General features: G+C 39.4%; 1 protein-coding gene across 1 annotated transcript in view; it reads left to right on the plus strand.

The window, feature by feature from the left end:
• CDC73 (cell division cycle 73) overlaps positions 1 to 22635 on the plus strand; it is a 101569-nt gene that overhangs the window by 15833 nt on the left and 63101 nt on the right. The window contains exons 8-10 of the mRNA XM_058808405.1: positions 4159 to 4257; positions 5414 to 5492; positions 14538 to 14602. Coding sequence (XP_058664388.1) covers positions 4159 to 4257; positions 5414 to 5492; positions 14538 to 14602 — 243 coding nt within the window. The remainder of the gene's footprint in view (positions 1 to 4158; positions 4258 to 5413; positions 5493 to 14537; positions 14603 to 22635) is intronic.

Here is a 22635-nt window from a genome sequence, read left to right on the forward strand (position 1 = left end):
TTCAGTAATTTAATTTAGCTGGAAAACCATTTTGAAGCAAGACTAATAGTATTTCCATCACTTTAGACAACTAAGAGGTCTGAGAGTAAAATGTTGGATATTTTAAGAGTTGTAAAAGCATCTTTATGTGTGGGCTCTAGGTGGCAGAATTGTCTCACGTTCCTGGAGTTCACAGCAGTGAGACTTGAACAGCAAAGTGCAAAAGTAGAGGTGTGCCAGGCTAAGGGCAACTGGTGTCCTCATCAGTGCTCCAGGTGGAGCAGGAGGTTGGCTTTGGAGGGGCTGTGCACAAATGTCACAGGACAGCTTGAGTGACCAAACTCCAATTTGTGCAGGACCGGCTTCCTTAGTAAAACTAGGCAGATTCTTTTATTGCTGCCAGGCACTACTGCAAGCATTTTGTATGTAGCACTTAAAGGAAAGATTGGGCAGATTTTAAAGATTGTATTTACATTGAGTAATAATAGATCTTGTTTTGTCTTTACGTGCCCTGACTTTGACCAAAAAAGCTGTAGAATAAAGCATTATGTTTCCTGAAGGAATACTTAGGTCAGCTATAAAGTAATTCCTTAAACACTGCTCTAACATAGCTGTTAAAAAATTATGTATTTCCATATGCTGCATTCATAGGAGAAATAAACTAGGACTATGTATCAAGGGGATTAGAATTTTTGAGCTTTTATGCTGTACTGTATTTTCAGGCTGTTACAGTGTTGCTGCTGTTTCACACTTCTGAATTAACATTTCAAATTACATGTTTCAGTTGTCTTTCATTTAATATTCTTGCTATAAAAATTTAGTGAAGATAACATAGAACAAGGGAAAATTGCACATTTTACTGAACACATAGTCCACAAGTATACAGGGTGCATAGTCCACAGCTATACAGAGAGTAAATACCACTCACAGCTATGTTTTCAGTTCTGCTTTAGTAATTCACAGTTAACTTAATGAGTGGAACACAAAGAAATGCCTAGATTAACTTTTTGTGAAAGGAGCATCTGATTTTTTTTTCTCTGAACAATTAGTAACAAGTTCAATTTTTATCAGCCTTTTTTATAGGTTCCCTAATCTGAAGCTTGACAGAGTCATCATGTGCTCTTAGTTGTTTAGCAATATAAATTCCAGTAATGTAATGTGAATTTCTTAAACTGCCATTGTCCTGAAAGCAGGATTACAAACACCTGTTTGTTCAGGTGGTTGATCAGCACTCTCCTGTGTGGTGGTGTGCCTGTTGTGTGCCCCAGCATGGCTTGTCCAGCTCCAAGGTGTGCAGAGAGCAGTTTGAGGGGTACCAGGAGTCCCTGCAGTTGGGAATTATAAGAGCAGGGAGAAGAGAAAATCAATTTCAAACTTGGTGAACAGTTTGCAAATTGGAGATACGTATTCTGAAGGCATAGGAGAGTGATGCCTTAAATGATTTCTTACTTTTTGATTTGAATTTAAGATTTAAATATGTGTTTAATTTTAGATGCGCAAAATATTTCTTTTAAATATACAGTTTATCACTTCATGTTCCTTATGAGCAGTGTTTTAATTTCTGCTGTACTTTTATGAGGCCATCTCAGTGCTGTTTTCATTTTCCTTGTCATGCCATATATAGGAATTACTGAGGATGTGTGATGGGAATATTGCCTTTCAGCACAGCATCGTGCCTTTCAGTCTGCCGGTGGCTGTGAAGGATTTAGCAGCATGTCTCAGCATATCAAGCAAATGTGTAAAGAAATGTAGTTAGGGCTCAATTCTTCCTTCTCCAGCCCTACTCTAAGTCTGGACAATGTTTACAGCATTCTACAGATCTTGATTTTCCTGGGATGCATGTCCAGGAAATCCTTTCTGTCAGTTCAAGAGTTTTTTTGAAATTATATGTGCTTTTTTCTTAGGCTCATGTTTTTCTGCAGTGAAACACCAGAATGTAAATTTGATTAAAAATTGGTTACAACTTAGCTATAGGAAACTTTTGAAGCACCATAAGCCATATTGTGTAACAGGGTGTATACTTCTAGTTTTACATGTTAGATTTAAGGTTTTATTTTTGTCAGATGATTGAGGTGAAGTATGCTTTTCTTCAATTTTTCTCCCTCAATAATTGTTTTTAAAGAAGCTGAAACCAATGTTTATCCTTTATGATCACTATTAAAAAAATATTTATTTATTTTTGCTAGCCTGATGAAGCTGCTGTAATGACTAGAAGTCTTTGTTAATGAGAGTTAGGGTTATGGTGGGCTACAGAAATTAAAGACTGCAATTTTTTAGAATAAACTGTGATATATTGTGATGGAAGTATTTTTAATACAAAAGAAATTTAGTTAGTGATGTGACTTCATTAAGCCTTCCTTATGAGAGCAGTCTGATCTGACTGGCCCTGGGATTTCTCCACAAACGTTCTGGCATTAAATCACCACTAGTGATAGTAACTTGAGTTGATGTGTGTTAGTCACTGTATTGGCAAGGGATAGAGCATCTGTGCAGAGAAACAAATATTTTGATGTTTGGGTTTTTTATCCTCTTCTGCTCTGTCCCTCAAATCGTAAGTTTTTGGTAGTAAAAGTGTTGCACTTGGTTTAACTAAGTTTAACTAAATCTAGGGCAGAAGCTAATGGATATTCATATTCTGATCTCTGAAGGGATGAACAATGAAAGCTTAGCAGTCTTCAACTCTGCAGGGCTTTACAAATCAGCAGGTACATGCAGTGCTCTTGCTGCTCAATCATTTTTCTGTCACGGTAATATAATCCCATATCCCTGGCCAAGCCAGTGACCAGCAAGAAGATGATGTTGGTTTGAGTGCTTGTTAAAACACTGCTGGCTTTCTCCCCTTCCAAACAGTCATTAGTCATGGCCCTGGGGGACTTGCATTTTCATGCTGTGGAAAAAAGATATCAGCAAGAATACTTCTGATTCCATGCTTATTAGTGGCTTGTTTTCAGCAGATGGGAGAAACAGCCTTGTGGGGTTTTTACCTGAGTTTGGTCCAGGATGTGCAATTTAAGACTTTTAAAGTGCCATGTGTTTAAAGGCCTTGGAAAAGTTCATAATTTGAAATTAGAACTCCCTTTAAGACTATGTTAACTGTAGGTTTTATGAGTAAAATATGGATGTGAATGTTGGTTGCAACTTCCTTGTGACTGGGAGATTTGGGTTCCGCAGGGACAGTCACTCTTAAGACATTGCTCCTCTTGTTAATTAGCTCCTCCTTGTGAGTTTCAGAAGATGGAGTAGCCTTGTTTCCTAGAGACAGTGTGTGATAAAGCACAGCAATGACAAGAATTTTGATTGATATGATGCCCAGGCCACAGTTAGTGAGAAATCTGAATTTGCAGTGAAAGCTTGTAGTTTGGACTTTGAGTATCCTTTTATAATTGATATGTGCATGGCTTGCAGTTCTTGAAAGTCTTCCCCCTGGGATTTTTCTGACTGAAAAGAACTTTAAATACGGTTTTATGTGAGTTCTTTCAGAGCTTGTCAAAAGAACTGGGTTTGCTCAGGGGATGGCTTTGCCTTCATAAGAGGTTTCTGGTGGTTTTTCGGTTCCTGCCCTTGGTGGCTTGCAGTGGATTGACAGGATATTCACTGAGGTCAAGTGAGCAGGCTTAGGGAAGCTGTGCAGTACAACTCTCTGAGTGATTTCTACAAAATTCACCCCAGAAGTCTTTGTTTTGTAATTCATGTGTTTGTTTCATGATGCCAGTAGTGTTAACACCACTTTAGTGTCAATATACAATACTCTGGAACAGTGTTAGCATTTTGTGAGTACTTTATATTATTCTGAACCAGTAACTGATTAAAAGCTTTCTTTTACTGATGAACCATTACTGAAAATTGACATTAATAGGAGACATTGTGTACAATTAACTCTGTAACTTACAGGTTACAAGTGCTTTGAGAGGAGTTTGGTTTACCTTGTGACGTAATGAAGCCAGTTAGATTTAGCAGGTGTGGGCCTTAAAGAATAGGGGAGTAGCAATGATGCCTTAAAGCCCTGTTAATGTTTGGATCCTGTCACAGAAAAGGGGTCAGAAATCACTATTTAGAAAATTGGTACACCAGTTTGGGTTTTTGGTGAAATGTAAGTTAACCAAGTGGTGTCTTCATGTGGGCGGTTATGTGAAATGCAGATGGTCAGTAAGGTTCACAGGTACCTGATGTCTTTTTCAGAACTTTGCCAAGAATATTTTTGCAATTCTTCAATCAGTTAAAGCCAGAGAAGAAGGCAGAGCACCTGAGCAGAGACCTGCACCAAACACAGCACCAACGGTAAGGGCAGTGTGTGGCTGGACACAAGGGCTGGGACACTGGAAGTGAGAGTACAATCTCTGCTCACTATTAGACACACAGTTTGTTTTGGTTTACTTCCAAAAAATGCATATTTTTCAAGCATAACTTCACAGCTATTCTTTGACTTAAGTTGCATTTATTGGTATTTAAAGAGTTGAATATATTAGTTTAATTAGTTCAATATGCTCTTGTTACTGAGAGATGAATCTGCTAGTGCTAGCTTCTGCATCTATCAAGCATTAGCCACATGCTGCATCTATTTGCAAAAAGTGTATTCCATGAGAGGGCTGCCATTTCAAATGAAATGTTTTGCTGCTTTTCTGACAGATAGGGTAGCAAATGTTTAAGAATCTGGAGCATGACTCATGAGTGGGAACAGCTCGAACCAGCTTTCTTTTGCCTGTGATAAATCAGGACAGACTTAGAACTGTATTGTTTACTTCTCTCCAGGTATTAGACAGGATTTGTTTAGAAGTGTGGTGTTTACTATTGTGTTCTATTAAACCTAATGTATCTTTGAACATGGTGGTAGTCCGCTCTAAAAGCTGTTTAATTGTACTGTGTTTTGTTTTTGCTGCTACTGCATTTAACAAAGAACTAAATTTAAATAGCGAGATGAATTCCAACATGTAAATATTTGCTTTGTGTTGACTTTCTTAAATTGTGCATGGCATTATTCAAATGTCCCACTCAGAATAAATGTGAATACATAACTAAGCCATCCACAAAAAGGATTGAATTGATATTGAGTGGGCCTCTAGATTGGTGCTTTTTAAAAACTTTTTTCCCAGAATGCCTTTTTTTCCCCTCATTATTTTTTTCCTCACTAATTCTTTAAGTACAACAAAAACTCAGAGATTTTAATAATGTAGTTTGTTACTGTCTGTTATTTCAGTTTTGCCTCAGGTTATTCTTTGCATTCAGTACTGAACTGTTTCTGTAAGACTGTAAGTGGATATTGAATGGAAACATCAGAAGTTTTCAAATGCAGTGAAACTCCTACGAAAAGGAACTGGTCTTATACTCTTGAGTAGTTCTAAGTAACTCTTCATGAAATTCAAAAACCAAATACCTTTTAGTATGTTTTACAAGTACCTTTTAGTATGTTTTACAAATGTTGTTTAACCTGTTTTAGGATCCCACTTTACGAAATAAGCAACCTATTCCAGCTGCCTACAACAGATATGATCAGGAAAGATTTAAAGGCAAAGAGGGTAAGTTGATTGCAATGCTTTTTTCAAAATTAAGAAAAAAATAATTGAGAACCAAAACTGCCCAGTCACCAAGTTCATGTTAGGGGATTTCCCTTGCTATTATTTCACAAATCTATGAAAAGACAAAAAAAGAGCTGTAACTATGCCTAAAGACAGCTTTCCAAGTAATAAAATCCAGAAGTATTATTTTGTAGAAATCGTTTCTACCTCTCAGGAAGCAAACTGAAAGCTTAAAACCAGAACTTCTTAGGAGAAAAAAAAATTGTTTGGGGAGGGTCTTATGCAATTAAAAAAACACACAAGTGCCAAGATAACTGTCAGATGCATAACATGAAATAGATACTTTCTCCTCAAACAATAACAGTTGCTCTAAAAGTTGCCTCCAGTAATTGCAAGTAAATATTATCCAGTTGTGTCTATTTAAATTAAAAAACAAACTGGGAACAGCAGTGCAAAACACAAGTACCCTCCTGGAGAGGAGATGGAAACAATCAACGACATTGAAGAAGTCTCACCAGTTTTAAGAGATGGTGAACATTGAACTTGAGTGATGATTTGTCTTTCTAATGCAATTTTTCTCCTGTCCCCATTGCTTTTTTAATCTTGTTTTTAGTACAAGTTCAGTTACTTCACTTTCATGTCTTGCTGTGGTTTTATTTTGCAATCTTTGTTTGTTGTGCTTGGATGGTTTTGTGCTTCTTGCAGAAGGTCATGCAAATTTTACATTACTGAATTGTGTCATTTTTGAATTGTGTGATTCTGAGAATGTGGTGTTGGGGTTTCACTTGGTGCTGAAATGGGACTGACTGAACTGCGGCAATTTTTCCAGTTGAAAGATTCTTTTGTGATGAGGTCATATTCTACCTGCCTAAAAAAATAACTCAGTGTCACACTCCATTCTAGAGAGTGTTTTTCTGCCCTAACTTTCTGGTTACTTATATTTGGTGTAGTCACACAAAGTTAATTTTGTATTTCAGGTTTCTAGGGATATTTAAAGAAATACATAGATTAAGAATGCCATGTTAGCTAAGTGTAGGCTAGCACTGGAAATAAACATGAGGTGTTGGAAAGAAGGTATTTTAAACATGAGATTGACTTATGAAAGGTATTGGTACCTCACTTAGGGAAGTTACATAGAATTAGTAATTAACATCTGGATTTCTTGGGATCGGACCTAGAGATATGTGAGATCTTCTTTGGCTTCAAATAAATTTCAGAAAATTGCAAAGATCTCATTTACTTTTAGGTATTCTGTTGTAAAACTATTACCTTTTAAATTTAGTCTAACTGGAACTCTGAGTATAGGTAGTTTTCCTGTCATAATTAGGCATTAATGCACAGATTGTCATTTGCTTAAAAGTGAATGATGCACATCACTTGCAGCTCTGTCACAAGTGAACTCATTCCTTATGGGATTTTTAATTTACTTGTTCTCAAAATGAAGCTTTGGCTCCCAAATATTTAGTGTAGAAGTGAGACTACAAGCAGACAAGTCCTCAATAAAAATCAAGTAAGGGATTTCTTTTTCATTAAACTGTTTTTTTTTTACAATAAGTTGAGTAAGAACTTGGAATTCCACTTGTTTATGGAAAAGTTGTAATGTTGGGACTTTGGGGAAAGAATTCTGAAGGAAAAAAAAGATAATTAAGTTCAAAGGGTAATAACTTGCAGTCTTTATGCCATTGTATCCATATTGATTTAGTGATGGTGGATAACACTGATGATGAAGCTGAATCCTAGAGATTTCTGCCATTCTGAAGGGTTCCCACACCTTTCCCTCTCTGACTGCCTGTGTTGGCTACAAACAGTGGAGGGCAGGGTGGTGTGGTGCTTGTAACAGTGGGCACAGTGGTGGGCTTGGCTAAGGAGTGACACAAATCCCAAGGACAGTGTCTCTAGGCTTTGTTCTTTGTGTCTCACCTGTTTACTCTTTCCTCAGAGGTGTTGAAATCCTAGGAAGAGTTCACTGGTTCTCTTCTACTTGGAGCAGGATTGTGGCACATTGCCTAGATTCAGTTTTGTATGATACTACAGTATTTAAAGTTTAGGCAGCAAAGAGGTGAACTGTTTTTCTTGGAAAATTTGTTGGCTTTAATAGAGTCTTTCCATTAGCTGTCTTGTCCTTAGCATAAGAAATTCAAAGCTTGTAGAGCTAAGGGAGTAAATTTAGGAATTTTAACATGCATTAAGTAAACTGTTGAGTTGCAGCCAAGTTTCTCTGCTTCTTGTGGTGGATCATTATTTCTGATGCAATGTATCAGGATGCCTCTCTGGTAGACTAAGTTAAAATTTTCCTGCCAGATGGGACAGGCTTTGCTGCTAGAGTGGTTTAACAGTCAGTGTGAGGGGGTGGTTGTGCTGTTCTTGAAGAGCAAACACTGAGTTCCAGGTACATTCAGTGGAACTGCTCAGCAGCCCGGGGACAGGGCTTGGTCACCTTTTGTCCAGTGGGGCCTTGTTCCTGCAGCTTTGGTCAGGCAGGACAGAGAAACCTTTCCTTTGACATCCTTCGAGTTCTGTGGTGCATTAGAATGTTGTTTGCAGTAGGAATTGCACATCCTGGACATTTCCACATGAAAAGTGGAAGAACACATTGCCTGGCAGTGCACCCATCCTGCCCAGCTGCTCAGATGTTTTGGAGGTGAGGAGGTGAACTGCTTGCAGTCACTTTCCTTGGGTGCTGTTGCTTTGGTTTCTTCTGTGCTGGCAGTTAGTGATGATATCTTCTCTTCAACTGCACAGAGCTGCATCCTGTGCTCAACTTCCTCTTTTTACCTTGCTAGTACTCTTCCTTTCCTTTGTATTACTTGCTTGAGTGTGTTTTTTACAGTTTATTACTGAGTGTTTTGCAACTGGGGAAATTTTTCCAAACTGCAGTTGGTCATGCTTTCTTGAGCAACATAATTTTAAAATCTTGTTCCGGTTTTAAAAATCCTGTGCTCATGTGGCATTTGATGCTTTAGGAGCTTATTTTGTGTCCTCTCCTCTGTGCCCTAATGTTTGATATTTAAATATACATTATTGATATATATGTTTTGGTGCTATTCTGCTTTTAGGTAGATAGATATAACTAGATAATATTCAGGTGCCGTTCTGTCTTTTTCCCCCATTTTCTTGGGTAGCTTTACCTCAGAAGATTTTTTTCACATGCTTTTTGCTCTGTTATTTCCAAGTGTGCAAGAGTGCTGGGATGGCAGTCTTGCAGATGTAACATTTTTGTGACCCACATCTCTCAGTATGGATGGCAAAGTCAAATTTCCCTGTGCTGCTCCAAGGATAGACCTTTAAGGCTTTTTCCAGGAGTGTTCCTGTTGTGTTACTCCCCCCTCTCCCCTCCCAAACAAAAAAAAACCCCAAAACCTCCAGCAATATTCAGTCCTACTTAGGGTAAATCACAGAGTCTTGCTGTGTGGTTTCAGCCCATAATGGTGAAAAGAATATTCCTGACTGTGTTCAAATGTTTCCTTCAGGCAAGTTTGCTGTTGACTTCATGCTATTGTTATCTTATATTTTATTTATAATTTTACTGGACGTTCAGACACAGCTGCCATTTTCCAGAAGTTTGTCAGTCCTAAGTGCTAAGCCCAGGGAGCAGAGGACTGTGAAATTATCATATTTGAGGTGACTGGACCAGAACATTTTGTTTCTCTCTCATCTACATTGTTAAGAAAGTTTCTTTATAAGACACTTCTCATTATAAGTTATTTTGTTTTAAATTGGGTGATATCCTTTTACACAAGGAGAGTAAATTGCTAGAAGGAGATAAAAGGTTCTGAAGTTTTACTGGTCCGACTTAGTTTGACTGGTTAAACTTTCATTTATTGCATTCCCTTTAAGATTCATATGATTTTTTCCCCCCTAACAGACAGTACATGCAAGAGATGCACATTTGGAAAAAGAATGTGGTCTATTGGTATTTTCTGGCTTGGTGTGACTAGCTAGTTTAAAAACTTTCAGCACTGCACATTCACTTCTGTGCTGGAAAATACATAAATTGCTTTAACAATACACATAAATTGCTGTGAGAAACTTTTGATATTGGTGTTAATTACTGGTAAGATTATTACAGAGCTGTAATTTATGAAATGTACAGAGAATTTGTAAAGTAATCAGTGTAACTTGGAAATTTAGGTGTGAAATTTACTTGTTAGGATAGAGTACTGTAAAGGAGTGCTCAGTGAACTCATGCAGAGTGACAGTGTCAGGGATTAAATTAGTGGGGCTGTGAAGTGGGGTAGTGAATCACTTCCAGGCTGTATGCAGAGTGTTGCTATCTGGGGCATGAAGAGTATACAGCTGAAAGTAGAAGTGGTTATTCAGTCTTATTCATCCACAATTCAAACCAAGGCTTTAACTTGAGCTCTTCAGTGTCTGAGATGTGCTGCTTTGTTCTGTTTTTATTTCCCTTGACTTCCTTCCAGAAATTCAGGTCTTTTTACAGAAATTGAGTATTTTTTCAAGCTTTTATTCTTTTGGTAATGTATCAGAGCTCATTTGTAGCTGGATTGGATAACTGGAGCTGCAGAAGGTGCAGAATCAAAGTGCAGGGTGACCTAGATGGATGTGGAGCAGTGGCTTTAAGCAAATGCAAGGTACCCTGAGCATTAATATTATATGCAATGAAACAGAACATGCACCCAAATGCTGATGGAGAATATCATCAGTCCAAAAAGCTGATGCATTAGGATGCCTATATTCATTTCCAGGTCTAATTATTTTAAATAAGAAAAGGCACTCAGCCTGGTACATGGGGATGCTAGAAAGGCAACTTGATAAACTACACTGGAAATGTTTATGGTTCCTTTACCAGTCTTGGGGTCATGGAACTGAGAAACTGTGACCATAATACATGCAATGACTGAAGAAAAAACCAAACCCTGATGATAGGTTATTTGAGTTGTTATTGATTAGAGTTGTTTATTCAGTTCTAGTTACTATGTTTACATCTCAAGATGTAGTTTTAAGGCATGTGTTGATGTCATTGTTTTTAACAATGCATATATTTCTAAAGTTGATTCTATTTGGCAAACAAAAGGTTGCAGTACAGTTTTTCCTGACAAAATTATTGTTGGGCTTTGATTGCTTTTTTTAGTCCTTAGTGTTAGACCTGTGATTGAAGCATTTAATATGAACTGGTCTCTGCCTAAAGGAAATGTGAGTCATAACTTGGTAATAATTATATTGAAAATTCCCAGTGTATACAAGACCCTCAGTAAGTTTTTAATAGTTGTTCTGAATCTAATTCCAAGCTTAAAAACAATAGTCTGAAGTCATACCATCACGGTACCTTTATTTATGAGGCTCTTTTTTCTTAAATACCCTTTTCTTAGTCGATGGTTTATCATTTTTAGTGCTTCTATTACCACAGTGAAGCTGGGATTTTGAAGCTGGAGTTATAAACTAATTCTTGGCCAGGTATTACCAGGTCAGCTCACTGCTGGTGCATGACTCAGCAGCACAGGTTGGAGCTGCTTTGGGAGGGAGAGGAGAAGCTTTTGTGTTCCTGGAGGGTGTGGCACAGCGTTTGTACTGATCAGTGCTGGGGGCATGGCCCGGGGTCTCTCTCTCTTCTGCTCCCCTTCACTATGGCCTGTGGTTACTCTGGTATGCCAGGTGTGCTTCTGAGCAGCTGTAGCAGGGTCAGAGCCTGCCCTTGGAGAACAGCCTGCTCCTTGAATATCTTTTACAGCATTAACCTGGCTGTGGCACCCTCAGCCATTTTTGAAGTGGGAATGAAGCTGGAAGTGTGGAGTCCCTGACCTGGAAACATTTGTTTTGTTTGCCCAAGCTGTGCACAGTGAGTGGAGCTGAGGGTGCTGCTGGATGTGCCCAAACTACTGAGACCTAAAGAAATGGTACAGACATGCAAGGGCAGGGCTGGTGCTTCTGGCAGTGTTTATTTCTGTAAGAGAAGTGATTGGCTGACAGGTACAATACCACATGGTGTGTGTGAGAGCATTGAATCAATAAAGCTGTGTTCTGACAAATGTGTCACTGCTGTTTCTGCTTCAGGGGGGTTCCTATCCCCCTCTGGAAGCTGGAGATGCTGAACTCTCCTTCTCCAGTTGCTGGAGGGCTTGAGGCAGGAAGCTGGGGAGCTGGTGGGCAGGTTGGGATGTGGTTTCTCCTATGGTCCCACCCTACTGCAGGCAGCAGAGATGGTCCCTGCAGTAGCTGTGGTAGAGGCTGCAGTGGCTGTTTGCAGGAATGGGGTGGGTACCCACACTGACCATAAAACATGTCTTATATTTGAATTAGTGCACAAAGCCACTATGCCAGTATTTGCTAATTCTCAGAACTGTTTTATTTGCTACCTGAGTAGCTTCTAAACAGTGCTGGGGTGCCTGTGTAGCTGCTGGGAACGTTGATCAGGCAGGAAACTGGGGTTTGCTGGAGGCAACAAGTGGCTCTTCATTCAAGTTAGTTCTGCTAGAAAGAAGGGTCAGGGCAAGGCTGGGAGCAGGAAGCTGATGAGTGCCAGAGCTGTGGTTTGTGGCTCATTAAATGAACCAGGACATATTTTATGAGAGACTTGAGAAGACTTTTGCAAAAGATGAAACCGGTGGCAGTTGAGCAGAGATTGGTTCCCTGCCAGGTGCCTGTCTCCCCTTTGATTTACTTTCTAACTGTGCTGCTGGCTCTGTGGGCTTTTGTTCCTTTGCAATGCTGATGGAGACAGGGAACAAACATGGAGAAATAATTACCAAGTCAGGGTTTGTGCTGAGAGGAAAGAAGCCACAGCAGGCCAGGCACAACAGAGCATGGTGCTGTGCTGCTCTTGCTATGGATGTCTGTATTCTTTGCAAAGAATATCTAACTAAAATAGTTGGAAATGCTCTGTGTCACAGGCCTGAGGAACCCATAATGGGTCAGTCTGGAAAGGATAAAGGTTCTTCTGGTGGTGATGTTCTGAAATTCACAAACAACTGTCAGCGTAGATTAGACACCTCTGATTTACATCACTCCAAGTCAGCAAAAACATCCCTTCAATTTAGGGAGTTCTGCCAAGTATTCTACAAGGCTCCAGGCACCACCTGAAATATTAACATGCTCCCTGCCCTGCAGCAGTGACCTATATAGTCACAGAGCAACCTGTTCTCCATGGAAGTGTTTGTGCAGCCACATCTTGACCATTCAAGTCCAGTGGTGTGACCTCTGAGCTAAGACTCAAGGCATAGTTATAGCTTGGGCTTGAGGGGAAAGGTGGGAATGCCTATCAGTTTATGTAGGGCAGCAGTATCAATTTTTATAGGGAGGCTGGGCTGCTTTCTCTGGGGTTTTTTGTGTGGGTTTTTTGGTGTTGTTTGGTGGCTTTTTTTTTTTTTTTTTAGTCGGAAGGACTGAATTCATGTGTGTCTGTACCTGCATTTTACTTTATCAGAATTATGTCTGTAGTTCAGAAATGTTAATCTGGCAGAAAGGCAGGGATGGCCTTGGGAAGTGAAGCTGAAGAAGAGCTGGAACTGAGGGGACTGTAAAACAAAACATGGTCAGTGACATGGGGCATCTTGGCTTGGTAGCAGGTGGCAGGTCTGGCATGATTAAGGGGGAAAAGGTGCAAGCCCAAACTGTTCAGTAAGTAGATAGCTGTCTCTGTGGTGAGAGGAGTATGCTAAGTTCCAAACTCTGGAGTATCTTTTTATAGGCGCTGGAGAGTTCTTAAATCTGGGAAACTTTTTGGCCTCGTTTCCTTTGAGTGCCTGATGATCTTCATCTAAGGAAGAAAGGATGAGCAAGCCACAGATGCTTCCCACATCATGTGAATGGCTTTCAAGGTTGTCTGGGTTTCAGTTTAAGTTAATTTACTCGTGATGAGAGCAAGAAGCTCTAATGGGTTTGAAAATTCAATGTTTTTCTTGGACTTTTTTTAGACTCGGGTAGGAGCCATGCTTTGGTTCTGCCTTATTTGTCTATCATGATTTCGGGCTGGTGCACAAAATGAAGGGGGTGTAAGAAATGACAAAAACATACCAGTTCCAAGTAGCTGTTTCTGCACAGTATCAGTTACCTTTACCCAAGTCTAGTTGAAATAGCCCAGAATTGCTTAGATACAAATAAATGCTTGTTTATCATGGTTTGAGTGGTGATTATGATGCCATTTTAGGTAGAAATTGTTTGGATGGTTGTGTGATGGGATCAGGTGATGGTAGCTGCATGAGGCTAGGGAATTTACAAAAGGAAAAAGGTTTTCTTGTGAGTCTGTTGGCCCTGTTCAGGAGCTTACTTTGATCTTAAATCACTGAGAACAGAGGGACAGGGAAGAAAAGCAAATAGGCTGCTGACAGCAGGTTTAGTCATTGGGCAGTTGCAGGCTTCTGGCATTTAGTATAAATTCAGTCTGATTAAAAATAAATACAAAAACCCACCCCAAGAATGCCCCTTTTTATAACGTTTAGTCTGGCATTGTGCATTTTATGTAGATTATATCCTCTGTATCATATGAGAATTACATTGTTACTCTTCAGCACTCCAGAAGTGAATTTATCAAGCTAAAATGGCCACACTTTTATAGTTGGCATGTAAATTGTTTTCTTAGGTATATTTTTCCATTAATACAGGTTAAATAGGTTGCATTATAATGTATTCTGGGAATATGAATGAGGCTTCTCAATCTTGTAGTGAGGAGAATTTCTGAGGCCGCATGCCAGTTGTAACATTCTTGCAACGATTTAGGTTTATAGCCTTTGTCTGAAGGGCTTCCAATTTCTCCATGCAACAGGAAAAGTACTATTTAGAAGCTACTCAGGTAGCAAATAAAACAGTTCTGAAAAGTAGGAAAAAATGGCATAGTAGCTTTCTGAACTAATTCAAGTATAAGCCATGTTAAATGGTTAGAGAAAGCAGCAACATCAAACTGACCTCTGTCAAAAGAAAGCAGATTTCCTAGAGACTACCCAGGTTTTGTACTGGGACCAGCACTTAAACCACCACCAGCAGCAAGATGTGTTTTTTGACAGAAGAACTCCAGACAGATTCAGTGTTAGCCATTTAGACAAGACACTGCTGTGCTCACAAGGATTTACAGAAGTTTCTTTCTCTTGGCAGAAACGGAAGGCTTCAAGATTGACACCATGGGCACCTACCACGGCATGACTCTCAAGTCTGTGACGGTGAGTGGCAACTCTTGGCTCAAATGTGATTTATGGACATGACTGTAAACATAGATACACTGTATGTTTGGAGATAGAGCCAGCTTCTCCTCCTTCCTAGGCTCTGGAAGGTCACTTAGACTGAGTAACGGTGAAAGTTCTTGTCTATGAAAAGCCAAAATGTGCTTTGTTTGGTCTGCATGTTCTAGAGGTCTGTGCCTCAGGGATTTGTTTGTCTGCAGTAAAAAGGTGTGCAGGGAAGGCTCCTTGAGGTGCAGCCTTTTCCTGTTATACTTAACATATCCAGGTTATTGCTGACTGTAGGTGTGTCTGGAAAGGACATAAGTGATCATAATCAAAAGTGATAAAACTATACTCGGAAAACGGAAGTAATGAACCCAGGTTTTGGAGTATTGCTCTGTTTCCCACTCTGCATTTAAAAAAAATAAATTTTTTGGTGGTGGAAGAGTTAGACCTCAGCATTACTGTTAAAGCTTTCTAGCTTGGTGAGATGGGCTTCTGTTGTATGGCTGTACAGTGCTGTCAGTGGGCGTTGAAGCACTCACAGATGAGAGAGAGAGACCCTCAAACAGATTCCCTTTTGTTTCTTGGGCCAATGTTGGTCTGCTTTTGTGCAAGTGGGTTGAATGCTCTCAGATAAATGCTCTTTTGATCTGCTGGTAAGTATGACAGATGCTAGAAAACTGCTGTAGTGTGCCCTCATTAAGGTTTTTGCCAGCTGCATACCTATGGAAATGTGATGAATAGACAGCACTAAACACTCTCCTAAACCCATGCACTATTTCCAGTTTGCCCTTCTCATTTGAACATAAAATGGTATCTTAAGTAGAAATTTCTGAAAAAAATTCAAAGGTTTTTTTGTTTGATAAGTCCTTTCCCAAATCTTTCATTCCCATTTCATTTGTGACTTAGGATACTGTAAAAGAAAATGGAAGGGAATATTTAATGAAAGAATCTACTTAGCAGTAAATAGTGTAATTTCTAGAGGAATTCAGAAATTGACTGGATGAAGAAAAAAGATAACCTGTTATGTCTGAAGATTTGTTCTTGAACTTTGCATGAATTTTGGGCTACTTTATGAGGAACCAAAGTGTTGTTATACTAAACCCAGGTTTCTGTGGGATATCATACCTGCTTCAAGGGGTAGGGATTTGAAATGGGTTAATAAATAGATTCTGTTTAAATTGCTCTGTGGGGAGAAAAAAGAAAGAGAAAAAAGAAAAGTAAGATGATAGTAAAGCAGAAATGTTGAAATGTTTTAAGCTTGTAAGTGTAAAATCTGTAAAAGTGAAAGGATGCACATTAACTCTAGAAATTATATGGGGTTTTTTTAAGATCATAAAATAAGTGAGGTCTTTTGTTCTAGGAATCCTACCTCATGTATTGAGCATACTGCCTAGGGGTTTGAGGTTGTTAAACTGTCCTTGTTGGTTTCTTCCATTTAGGGAGAAAATATAAAAGATATTAAATTACAAGTAAACCTTTTTTAACATAAACCAGGATTTTTTGAACTAACTGTTTAAAGAGTGCATGACTGCACATAAAGCATCATCTGGTGTCATTAGAAATATTAAAACTCCATCTGTTACTCGGCTTTTGTCTAAGAAAACTGGTGAGGGATTTTTGGAGCCTTATTTTCCAGACTATTAAAAAGGTGCCCTCAATTATTAGCTCATTCATAAATTGCAGTGACATCCTGGCTTTGTGTTTCAGATGGGGGAGAAATAAATGTGTTAAATATGTTCATCTGTTTTGTCTAAACTTTGTCATAGTGATGGACCACTCAGTTCAAACCTTTAATGTCAGATCATATTTTTGTGGAGAATAGTTAATCTCCTGCCATGAAACTATGGAACTATGAAACTTGGCAACTTTCATATTTTGCTTTTACTCAAGGATTTTTTTGTGGTTCATATTTTTTATGCTAGACAAAATTAGGGAGGAAATGGGAAAGTAGTTGCTTCCCCTAGGTGTTTAATGGGAAAGTACATTATACTATTGGCTAAATCACAGGAATATGGAGGATAGCATTGGAATTCATTCACCTGCATGATCTCATTGCTGTCCTCATGGTATTGGTATAATTGCTGTAGGAACTCATCCAAAATTTCAAAGGAATTTAGAGTTCTAGGTAGCTCTTGATTAGAGGCTCTCTCCAAACTTCAAACCTCTGATATCCAGATGGATGCTTATGCTTGAAAGCTTCTTTTTTATGCTCATTGTTCTGCTTGGCATGATGGCTCCTCCATTTTTCCTGTGGTGTTTGCTTCCATTAAAGTATTTCTGGAGTGTGGTCAGATTCCCTTAAAACTTTGAGTTCTTACCTCCAGTTTGAAGTGATCCCAGTTTGGAGTTGCCCACCTGTTTCTCATAGAAAATTTGTAAAAGGTTTTTGTGTTTTGTGTTACATTCCCTACACTCGCACTCTGCCTTGCTGTAGTTCTTTGTAAATGATTTTAATGAAATGTGCAAAACTTATGTTTTGTGTTTGTTCTTGCTGAAATGTGAGCTGTCCTAGATGCTTGTTCTTTTTAACAGCAAAACAAAAACTTCTTCATCTTGACTGCTTTCCTTTCATCAGTGATGTTGGAAACTTTCTTAGCTTTCAGAATTTGTGCCAGAGCAGATGGTGAATGGTGGGCTTTTTCTGAAGTAATGTCAGCTAAAATAACTTGTGCTGCTGGCAGTTCTTCCCTGTAACAGGGTTTTTGCTTGATTGGCACGCTACCTCTTAAGAAGAACTGACTTATTTATTGGATTTTTATTGTGAAGGCATGATCTCATTATTCTGGACCTGGAATTGTTTATAGCAAGGCATTTTCCTCAGATTTTAAAAATTCTTTTTTTTCCCCCTCATTTTAATACCTGTGTCACCTTCTGTTTGCTGGATTGATGATGTTTTGGAAAATTAGTAAGTAAGCTAGTGGTGGTAGCTCTTGCTGCTGGTTCCCCAGCAGTTCAGGTAGCAAACTGTTCAGCATGACTTTGCAAAACCTGCAGGGCTCCCTGCAGGCTTCACTTCCAAGCATAATCCCTTGTATGGCAGAACAGCTGCTGTTTTTTTTCCAGGAAAGTTTGGTGTTTGAGGTGGATCAATGTTTGGAAGAGAAGTATGTTTGTATTTCTGTACCACACAGGGTGTGAGGTGATGCTTAAGCTGATATTCTGAAGATTCTTTCTTACTTGTGTAAATTTGACATATTTGGGGCTTTAGCCTCCTGCTCTTCTAAAGGTTAATGTTAGCTTGGAGGCCAGTGCCATCTGGTGGAAACTTAGAAGGTGGCTCTCACCTTTTACATACAACGCATGGAATTTTGGACTATTCATTTCTGTAACTAGGATATGTGGAATATTGAACTGCTAGTGTAGCCCAAGATGTAAAGATGAGAACAGACCAGTTAGCTGAACCTAGGGCAGGATAGGAAGAAGTTGCTTGTTCTGTGAGCACCTGATAAAGCTAAATTGTTCCAAGCTGAGGGCATCTTTTGTATTGATGTGTGCACTTGCAAATAATAGTCTATCCATTACAGTAATAGTCATGGTGGTGCTGCTTTTATTCATCTTTGTGCTTTTATCCTTGGGTTCTCATGGCTTTAGTATGAAAGAAAGAGATAACATGAAAGGCTGGGGAGTTGTGTAGGGTGATTTCCTCTGAGGTCTGAGTGCCCTGGCTGGTCAGGAGCTGTGATTCAGGTTTCAGCTGAAACTTGTGTCCAAGTGAACAAGAACTGCATGACACTACAATAGGCCCTTGTAGAAATTATTTGTTTTGCTGGAAAAATCTCCTGGTTTCAACTTGGGGTTTCTTTTAGCATTCAGGGCTGCTGAAGCTCGGGAGCATCTTTGTCTTTTGCTGCTAGCAATGGAATGTGTCATTGATCATCTGCCCTCCTGAGCAGCCAGAGCTACTGTTGGCATCTTCTTCTTCTGTTCAGTGAACAGGCAGGTGCAAGAGCTTCTGTAAGACTGAGCTGATGGCCTTCCCAGAGAGGCTGGAGATCCACCTGGATGAACAGTATAGTTAGTGAGGCACTTATAACAAACTCAAAGGCAAATTTCTGTGGTGCATTCAAACTTTATAAGCAAGAAATTCTGTAAATTTTAAGTCCTTCTGAGTTGAGTGATATTTTTTGTCCAAACTGACAAAAGTAGCATCCCTCTTACCATTGTACACTGCCAGGCTTTACAGCAATCTCTGGGTAAAAGTGCTCTGAGTAAAAACATGAGAATATCAATAATTAAAGTAAATGCACTACATTTCAGTTACAACAAATACATTTCATAATCCTAGTAGAAACCAAGTAATTGAAAATGAGTTCCTATGTAAACCACAGTACAAGCAGGTCTGATTTCAGAAGAACTGGAGACTTGTTCAGCACCCCTAAGGTCAACAGCATTTCCCAGTCAGTATCAGATTTGGGGAATTAATTAATCAAAGGATTTTACTGTTAGTGCCCTCAAAATCTTTTGAGTTGGGTATAACCTCTGTAGTTGTTTTAACTGAGAGGTTGTTTAACCACCTCTGGTCTATCTTCAAAGGAATAGTGTGTGGTATAAACAAATGGAATTAATAAATCATGGCACTTTACAGACTGAGCCACTGGAGAGGAAGTGGTTGGGACAGAAACAATTAACATGGTGTGTGCATGTGTTTTATATAAAAGGCTTAAGAAAATGGATATGCTTTTGTGTGAAGAGGTAAATCCACAGGATCCTATAATTGATCATGAGGAATTTGTGATTCAGTGCCAAAATTCAGAATGGCTCTTTAGAGGCATATGGTGGAGTTGGATGTTGTCTCTGTGTTCAGATAAATAATACTTTTAAAAAGAAATAAAAACTCGATACATCTTTAATATTAGAGATGGAAGAGAGATACCATCTTATCCACATCAGCAGTTTTCTGTGTCATGTCCTAATCTCATTAAAATGTTGGGGAACAGTGGGATTGAGAGAGGAGTCAGCAAAACAACGAACTCTTTTGAAATGTTTGAAACAGGCTCTGAAGTGCCACATAATTTTTGTGCAGCCTGTGCATAAGGTGGTTATTATTCCCAATGTGAGTGCAACAGCAGCCTGCCTACACCCCCACTCCCCTCTGCAGGCTGAGCAGCATTCTGTGAATTCTCTCTGTGCATCCATTCAGTTTTTAACCAGCAAGAGGAGGTGAGGAAAACTGTAATAATATAAAATCACAAAATTACATAGATTTGCATGGGGGGCAGATGTTTTTCCTAGATGGTACTTGAGGTAGGTACTTGTTTTTATTTGGTTTGTACATAATTTTTCACCGTAAGTATACTGCTCTGTAACTAATCCAGACATACCCATGAGGTCCTTGGTCCATTAGGGTTAAGGGCCAGGACATGACCATGAACGAAAAAAAATCTTTTAGCTGGAGAAATGGATGTTTCTCCAGAACAGTCTGCCAACAAACTAACACTGCTCTGGGGCAGCAGACAAGAAGGCTTTGTGTGTCTGTGTTACTCTAATGAGAGTGGATAAAATGCAACCAAGAGCTATTACTGTATTTTATATTTAAGGCCCACACAACAGTTTCAGTGGTTGGCATTTCATTGCCTCAGTTGTGTTTCAAATATTAAATTGCTTTCCCTTAAAGAGTTTTAGTGTAAATAGTGAAGCTGATACAGACCAAGAAAAATCACATACAAATGCTGCTTTCAAAAAAATGTGTTAGGTTGAACAATGGTGCAGTCGTTTTCTTTGGGATTGTAAGTTGTGTACATCTGTGCCAAGATATCTGATTGTTGTACTGCATTGCACAATAACTGCCTGGTTTGTTCCCTCTGATAGCTTTTCTTTCATGTTGGGGCTAAGAACTGCAACTTCAGCTAAAGACAGGGATGTTGTATCATCAGTCATGCCTCAGGAAGGTAGGCATTGCTGTGTGGCACCAGAGTGCTGCTGAACAAGAGGGAGCAGGAGCTGGAGCTGTGCAGCCTTGCCCCTGAGCCAGTGCCTGGGTCCTTGCTGTGTTGGGTCTCTCCCACTGGGCAGCAATGACAGAACCAGAGGGCACAGTCTCCAGCTACATCAGGGAAGGCATAGGTTGGATATTAGGAAGAAATTTTTCACTGAAAGGATAATAAAGTACTGGAATGCTCTTCCCAGGGAGGTGGTAGAATCACCATCTCTGGATGTGTTCAAAAACAGACTGGACATGGCACTTGGTGCTATAGCCTTGTTGAGGTGTTAGGGCATAGGTTGGATTTGATGATCTTAGAGGTCTCTTCCAACCTCATTATTCTGTGATTCTGATTCTGAGAGGTTGGAATGGAGTGCCAGACAGGAGAACCCAAAGCATTTCTGAAGATACATTCAGTGATAGCTTTAGACATCCAGGAAGTTTTAGTTAAAAAGCATGAGAGCCCCAGGCATGCTTGGTCTGAGCTCTGAGATGACCTCCTAGACCTGTCCTGATGCAAAGCTGCATGACAGGAGTGTCTGTGCCAGCCCTAGGGCTATGCCCTGAGAAACTCATCTGCCATGCACACTGTGCACTAGGACTGGCATCCTTTATAAATGTTTCAGGAGTCACTCTTATTTGGAAACCCAGCCCCAAATTAAACTCCCTAGGACACTTCATTTGTGTTCTTTGGGTTGGATGTCCACCTTTACTTGAGTCCTGTATAGGATTCTGCTTAAATTCGTTTGTGTTTTTCAGGTCTTTGGGTTTGTGTGTAGTAAGTTTTATAGGGTGCTGCTCAGTGCTACCAACTGAACCTGAGCTACAGATTTTTGTACTTTGTCCTAAGAGTTCTGAACAATCAGACATCATGCACTGCACAAGCTTATTTTAAACAACTAGGTCAACACCTTTCCTTCTACAAATTATCTCCAAGCATCTCCTGAATATCTAACAGCTGCATCTTCACCTGACAGTTTTGGGGAAAGAACAGCTCTGCTGTTATGTAGGGTTGTAATTTATTCCCACCTACTGAAGGTGGTGTGAAGGTCTCGCAGACCCTGTGGAAACGAGCATGTGTCAGATGGGGGATCAAAAAAATTCACTTTAACGTACCTCCTCCTCCCTGCAGGTTATGAGTAGCCATCCTCTTGTCTTGCATTTAGAGTTTTAGCAAAGTTTTGAAGGTTTCTAGCACACTTTGTAATTCATAATACAGTAACTAAATCGGAATTGCAATTAAAGAAATTAACAATCCTCTGAGTAATTCATGTAACTGATGAGTCAAGATTTCCTTCTCTGGTCAGTTTTTGAGATTATACCATTGCCACCAGGCCATGTGACACTTTACTGCTTAGTTGTTTGCTTGTAATAGAGTAAGGTAGAATTCATTATTTGTGAAACAAGTTTTCTGCTTTTTCTACTTGGAGTACTTGCTTATAACTAACTTAGTGTCATAGTCATACCTTCTTCTGAGCTTGGAAAGTAGGGTAGCTTGTTACCTTAGCAGTATCCATAGGAACAACCTCAGAGCCCAGGCTCATGCACAACTCACTCATGTAATTTACTACTACTTAGTTAAACTAGAGCACTCTCCTTCATGAGTTGTTTATAATTATTTTTATACATTCTGTGCTTAGTCCTTACTGTTGCCCTCTTTGAACACACTTAAGGATTGTTTTTTCAATTTGTGGACTGTGTTCTGGTGTTGTTCTTTGAAAGGTCCTCTTCCTTTCCTTTTTCTTGCATTTGTGGGTTTATTTTGTTGTTTAGTTGAGGTTTTTTTCCCCTCTGTTGAGTTCTTTCAGTATGTGGCTGGGAGTGTGTGATACCAGAGGGTGTCTCTATCTCAATGTGGCAGATTCTGTTCACAGGTACAGAGTTACTACAGCAGTGTGGTATGGGCAGGTGTTCTTCAGTCAGAATATGTAAGGCAAAGATAGTATTTTCTAAGTGCATTAAACCTGCAGAGCTCAGAATTTAGACAGAATTTTAGACGCAAGTGTTGATGAAATGCTGAGACAAGAGCCCTGGTTCTTAGTCCTTTGGGGGATGGATTAAAAATGATGCCATTGGGAACTATTTCCAGGTAGTGCAACATAACCAA

This window comes from Ammospiza caudacuta, chromosome 7, assembly GCF_027887145.1.
Source record: "Ammospiza caudacuta isolate bAmmCau1 chromosome 7, bAmmCau1.pri, whole genome shotgun sequence".
Classification (NCBI taxonomy): domain Eukaryota; kingdom Metazoa; phylum Chordata; class Aves; order Passeriformes; family Passerellidae; genus Ammospiza; species Ammospiza caudacuta.